Here is a 6,521-nt window from a genome sequence, read left to right as displayed (position 1 = left end):
GCGATGCCCAGGGGTCCCCCTTAACGCTCAAGCGACCCGTTTGCGTTCTACGTCGGCAGGGCCCAGCCCCATGCATACCTCGACCGCCGTTGAGCACCGGGTCCAAGGAGTGAGGGGCTACGTGACTAGTGAGGCCCCTGGGTCGCGATGCCCAGGGGTCCCCCTTGACGTATGAACGGCTCTCATGAGGGAGAACGAGCACCATACCTTGCTTACGAGCCTTCGCCTAGGATGGGGGCGCGAGAAACCCAGGTGTCTGGGCACCTGGTAGGGTGGCGTCTGCCAGGCGTGATCTGAGCATAGCCCCCGTGCCTAGCCCCCCTCGCGATACCCTTCCAAGGAGAAGCTGTGAGCGTCGTGAGCTAAAAAGCTCCCTGAGGTTGGTGCGACCGCTGGGGGCCGCCCTCAGTTGTTTATAACTAGCGCGGAGCATAGAGCTACCACACTTGCGCGGAGTGTGGGCATAACCGCTCCTCGGTCGTATTGGCCAGCGTGGAGCTTGGTGCTTCCACTGGTTCGTGGGCACAACCGCTCCTCGGTCTTGCCAGCGCGGAGCTAAGTACTTCCACTGGATCGTGGGAGGGGAGCCTCCCACCGGGAGAGACTCCCGGGCGTGTACAGCCCGTCCGGACACGTGGCTTGCACGGCGGGACAGCCAGGGTGTATATGGGCCCTCCTTAGGCCGAGCTGAACGACTCTGAGGAAGTTCTCGCGAGCTTACGCATCACTCACGAGACCCTACCCTGAGGCGGGTTGCGCCTGAGGCGGGTTGCGCCTAAGTCTTCTTCTGCAAAACGTGAAAAGAGATGGGTTTCCTAGACCTGCGCCGAATGCATCTCTAGAGGGCATTGCATGAGAAGGCCATAGCATCAACGACCCCAGGAGGTGGCGTTAGCGGGACCGGCCCGTAAGACAGAGCTCAGCCGCTAGATTTATCAACACTGCAGGGACGGACCCGAGCACAGACGCCGTGCCCAGTCTTCTCATGCTATAGTCCAAAAGATAAACAACCGGCGCGTGGTTCCCGCGGGAGCGAGGCACCTGCCACGGGCCCCTACTTACCCACCAATGATTAGCCCATGCGAGAACAAGGCACCAAGGACCACGGGAGGTGACGTCACGGGAATGGCTCGCGAGACAGAGCTCAGCCCTTGGGTTTAGCGACGCTGCAGGGACGGACCCGAGCACAGACGCCGTGCCAGTCCTTAATCATGGGGCGGTCGCGGAGGGCTCACAAGGGCTCATGACCTTACTGGTGGTGAGGGTGCCAACCATATAGATGATGCAGAAGGAAGCAACCAGTTCTGATTCATGCGCAAAAAGAGACAGCTGTGGGGGTAAGCCCCCAGCAGCTCGAGGATGATGCAGCCCGAGGGGCGCCCTCGACGAAATACCTGAGACATCACCTGGTACTTGCCGCTGAAGAGGAGTTGTGGTAGCTGGAGACGTGAGCCGTGTAGGTTGCTCCTGAGGAGAGCCGAGCTCCCAAGGCCCAGGGGCTCCGGAGGCCCTCAGCGATCGCGGGGGTCCTGGTCCTGCTCCGTCAGGACCGCCTGCCGCTGAGCCTCTTGGGCCCCCACGGCCTGTTGTACGAAGTGCTGGTATTTGGCGGCCGCATTGCGGAGGCCAGAGGGGAAGGCCCTCCTTCAGCCGACCGCCATCGGCCGGAAGAGGCCCTGGGCGGCAGCCTTGTTGAGGCTCGGGATGTCGATGCAGACGCGAAACTGGTTGCTTGGGTCTTGAGTAGGTGGGTAATGTTCCTTGGTAGCTTGGTCGATAGGGTCCTGATCCCCCAGCGTTATGAGGCTCACACTGAGCTCATGACGACGCACGGCGGGGCGCGCCCGCGAGTGGTACCCGGGCACCTTCCTCACGACCAGGTCCAGGGTCCCCTTGAGGAGAGCCCCCAAGTCCGTTTTGAGAGGGGCGCCGGGCGCGCCTCCCTATGCAAGGGCGGAGGGCGCCTCGTCAGCAGGCGCGAAGCTTGAAGAGGTGCTGTCGGGAGCCCCCGAGGCCTAAGAGTCTGGTAGTTGCTTCTTCTTAGGGGCGGTCATCATGGCGAAGACGACTCCGTCTCCGTCGGAGCTCTCAATCGCCGCAGTCTGGTAGGCGCGCTCCAGATAACGTACTGCTTCCTTCTCATCGCAGGAGATCGTGATGACTCCGCCGCTTCCAGGCATCTTGAGGACGTTGTAGCCATGATGGGTCGCCGCCATAAACTTGGAGAGGGCCGGGTACCCTAGGATGGCATTGTACGGGAGGTTGATGTTGGCGACGTCGAAGTCGATGAGCTCGGTGTGGTAGTTGTCGTGGTCGCCGAAGGTGACGGGGAGGCGGACCTTCCCCATCGGGAGGGTGGAGCCATCTGTGACTCTGTAAAATGGCTTGGTCGGGTGCAGCTGATCGTAGGGTACTTGAAGAGTCTCAAAGATCTGGATGGAGAGGACGTTGAGCCCTGCCCCACCGTCGATGAGGGTCTTGGTCACTCGGACGTTACTGATGGTCGGGGTGCAGAGCATCGGGAGAGTGCCCGGCACGGTAGTGCACCTGAGATGATCCTTGGGGTCGAAGGCGATGATCTGCTTGGCCCACCCGAGGTTGCCCGCGGCGTCGTGCCTGGGGAGCGCCGCGTTCACCTCACGAGCAAACTGCTTGAAGATGCGGTGAGAAGCCGGAGCGTGGGCTCCTCCCAGGATGCACGCGACCTCGCGTGGCTCCTGGAAGCCCCCTGCTTCGTCTCCCTGGCGGTCTTCGTTCTTCCTTCTTGGCGGTGGTGGCAGCGGAGGCAGGCCCGCGTTGCCCTGAGGGCGACCCTCATGAGGCTGGTCATGCCACGGGGCGTCACGAGGTTGCTCTTGCCAACGGTCTTCATGAGGCTGATCACGCCATCCTTGGCACGAGTTCCTGCCGTCCCAGCGTCCTCCGCTACGGCCTCCTCCATGGCTGTAGCCACGGTTGTCGCACTCAGGGCGCTGCCCGCCACGCATCGCCCTGAGCTCTTGGCAGTCGTTGGTGTTATGGCTATGGACATCATGGAAGACGCAGTACGGACGGTTATTTCTTAGAGGGTCGTTGTAGCCGCAGCCGCGCTTCACTTCTGGCTCCACGGCCAGCACGGCTGGTCCCTTGCGCTTTGCTTCCTTGGCCTTGGTCTTCTTGTCGTCGGCCTCCACCTCAGGCAGTTCCATGATTGAGAGGTGGCCTTCCTCTGCCCTGGCGCACTTCGCCGCGAGATTGAACATCTCGAGGGCCGTGCACAGGTCCTCGTGGATGGCAAGATCCTCCTTCATCCTGACGTCACAGACACCGTCGAAGAACACAGAGATGATGGCCTCGTAGGAGACCCTGGGGATCTTGAGGCGCACGGTGTTGAAGCGTTGGATGTACTTCTGCAGGGTCTCCCCAGGCTGCTGCTTCACGCGGCCCAGGTCTGCGGCCGCTGGAGCTCGGTCGCGGGTACCTTGGAAGTTGGTGACGAAGCGCTCGTGAAGCTCCTCCCAGGAGGAGATGGATCCTGGATGAAGGTTCAGGAGCCAGGAGCGCGCACCGTCCTTGAGGGCCATGGGGAACCAATTCGCCATGACCTGCTCGGTGCCGTTCGCCGCCTCGATGCTGAGCTCGTAGAGCTGGAGGAACTCCGCCGGGTCAGCGGTGCCATCATAACGCGGAGGCAGATCTGGCTTGAACTTGCTGGGCCAGACGAGGCGCCGTAGCTCAGAAGCTAGGGCGCGGCATCCAGCCACGCTCATGATTGCTGGCGCCCCCTGCGCCTGCGGTGCTGGATCTTGGGGTGCGGGCGCCACCACCTCCTGTGGGGCGCGGTTCTGGTTCTGCTGAGCGGGGAGCATGCGCGCTTCTGCCTGGGGGCGCGAGACTACCTAGTAGCTCTCCTCGCCGCGCGTGGGGGCCCTGCGGGGCTGTTCGCGGCGTGGAGCCCCGCGCCTGAGCCCCTGGCCGGCGCCGCGCGGTGGAGGTGGGGGCGGAGCGCTGTGGTCCTCGTTCCCCGCCATGGGCGACGGAGGGCGAGAGGAATGGGTCGGTGCGGGCGCCTCCCCGGCGGCGTTGATGAGCTCGGTGATGCGGTGGAGCCACTCGTCGTAGAGGTCGTCCGTCGGACGGTAGCGTAGGAGCTCCCGCGCCATCAGTAGTGCAGGCTGCTGGTAGACTGGCCCGCGGCGGACTAGCGAGGATGACGCTGGGGCCGGCGAAGGTGACGAGGTCGCCGTGCGGCCTTCGCGCCACACGGACAGCGGCAACGACGAGTCCTGCTGCTTGTGAATGGCTGGGTCCGTGGCCGCGTTGGCGACCGACGAGTTGGGGCAGAGTGGTGCACCGTTACCCGCGGGCGCCGTCTGAGCGACGTTGGCGGCGCGGCGGGCGGCGCGTGCTCGGCGAGTGTCCACCATGGCAGTGAAACGAGGTCGACGGAGAAGAGCGGAGCGAGGTCATCGGAGAAGCGAGATTCCGACACGCCCCCTACCTGGCGCGCCAAATGTCAGATTTCGGGCTCTGCAAAACCCTTAAGATTCGAACACAGGGGCGTGACGAAGATCTCTCCCACTACACATCTACCTAGCGCCTCGCTCTTCTCCTGGTGCTGGGAATGGAATGCAAGCAAGCAAACAAGTAGAGCACACAAGAGTTTATCCAGGTTCAGGCCACCTTGCGATGTAAAACCCTACGTCCTGCTTTAGTGGATTGGCCTCGCGAGGGCTCGAGTATGAACAAGTAGAGTGGTTTCCTGAGCTCAGGAGGCGAGCTCAAGAAGGGCAAGGAGGCGGATGTTCTTGCTCCTTTGCTAGTCTGAGTCCCAATGGGTCGATCCCCTCTATGATGGAACCCTAGCTACTTATATAGGCAGCCAGGGTCCTCTTCCCCCGAAATGTTTAGGCGGGAAGGGAATCCCAAAATGGCCATTTGAGCGGGAGCACAAGGACGCTCCTATCCTGACAAAAGGTGGTCTTCGCTTGCAAAGAGGGCAGACGGTGACGCGGTGGTGGGCTCGGCGATGACATCCTTCCTGCCGTCCTTGCGGTCTTCGGTCTTGTTGCACCAAAGGGGAAACCTTTATCTCGCCCCTCGGGAACCTGCGCCTGTGCGGTCTCCTTTGCACCGATATGGAAACTGCACCCGCTGGCGCGTGCTGGCACCCGTTGGCACGGTTCGTCATGGCTTGCGTCACTGCCTCCTCCTGAGGCAGCCCTTGCCTTGAGATCTCCGCCCTCCCGAAGCAGCCTAGCCGAGGCCACTCTAGGGAGAGGTCTTTCGCCCCTCCGGAGCAACCTAGGTGAGGCCGCTCCCTGAGGAGGTCTTGGTCGTTCTCCTCGCGAGGGTTGGCCCCCTCGCGAGGGTCTTGAGCAGATGGTCGATCAGCTGGGCCCTACCGGGCCGTACCAGGAACGCGACGTGGGCCGCAGACAGGCAAGTCTGGGTACCCTAGTTCCCAGTACGCCGACACTGAGATCAAGAAGTAGAGATAGAGAGTAGAGACTAGAGAGTAGAGGATAGTTCTCAGCATAGATAGATAAAAAAATAGATTATTCAACTACTCCTCGTTGTCCGACTGCTCCTCGGTGATGTCCTCCTCCGACGTCTGACTGTAGGCGGGAAGATACCGATCGTCGTCGGATTCCTAGGGCGACGCTGATCCTAGCCTCATGTTGAATTGAGCGTCCGCTTTTCGCCTACGCTTGTCCTCGTGATAGGCGGCTCGCTCCGCCCTCCTCTTATCCCTCTCCGCCCTCCTTTGCACGTAGAACTCGCGCTTGTTGATGATGTCCTGTGGGAAGCATTGGTGCCACAGCGCCATGGCTTCCTTGTCCATCTCGGCGATGCCGAGACGACGCTCCCGCCTCCGGTTGTCGCGACGATCCTCATTGGTGATAAGCCACGGCAGAGGCGCGAGCTCCTGTACCCGCTCCCGCATCGGCATGTTGGGGAAGTTCAATGTTCTATGAGGCCACTGGAGGCGCCACGCCGCTGCATCGTATGCGCGGGCGTCCTTGTTGGCGGTGTCGAAATTGCCGAGGCCGAGGCGCATCCCGCGGAACCGGATCTTAGTGGAGAAGCTGTCGGAGGGGCGCGTGCGGACACTGCGGTATCCCCAAGTTTCCCGGTGATGCGGCGGCGGCGAGGCGAGAAAGAGCGGGGAGAGAGTGGTGGTGAGGCACAGAGCGGGGAGAGAGCGGTGGCAAGGCACAGAGCGGTGGGAGGGCGTTGGATTTTATAAAGTGCGCCGGACGCCGCGCGCCAAAACTAGCGCACGTGTGGGCGCTTCCCCCCCCGCGCGCAATCCTTTCCCATCGTCTCTGCTATCTCTACTCTCTTCTCTACTGTTATATTTATTTTATATTTAATATTTATCTCTACTTCTCTACTCTCTAATTTCTTTTCTTTTCTTATAAAAAACAGAGTTGGTGATGATGGTGTGCCTGCCATCCTGCAATATAGGCCGTCCGATTTATATCTGATAGATACGAAGGAAACAATGGCAATTTTGCAAAATGATACCCACACCCCTC

At 61.4% G+C, this 6,521-nt stretch overlaps 1 protein-coding gene across 1 annotated transcript; it reads right to left on the bottom strand.

The window, feature by feature from the left end:
- Positions 1 to 5,632: 5,632 nt before the first annotated feature.
- Positions 5,633 to 6,169, bottom strand: LOC147979080 (uncharacterized; the record flags this gene model as incomplete). The annotated part of the gene is made up of 1 exon (XM_087515021.1): positions 5,633 to 6,169. A coding segment is annotated over one exon (537 nt), but the record flags the coding sequence as incomplete, so codon positions are not given.
- Positions 6,170 to 6,521: the final 352 nt, after the last annotated feature.

The sequence above is a fragment of the Triticum urartu genome, chromosome 3A (assembly GCF_056163025.1).
Source record: "Triticum urartu cultivar PI428250 chromosome 3A, HENAU_Tu73, whole genome shotgun sequence".
NCBI lineage: Eukaryota > Viridiplantae > Streptophyta > Magnoliopsida > Poales > Poaceae > Triticum > Triticum urartu.
The sequence above is the reverse complement of the archived record's forward strand: the minus strand, read 5'-3'. Positions and strand labels throughout refer to the sequence as shown.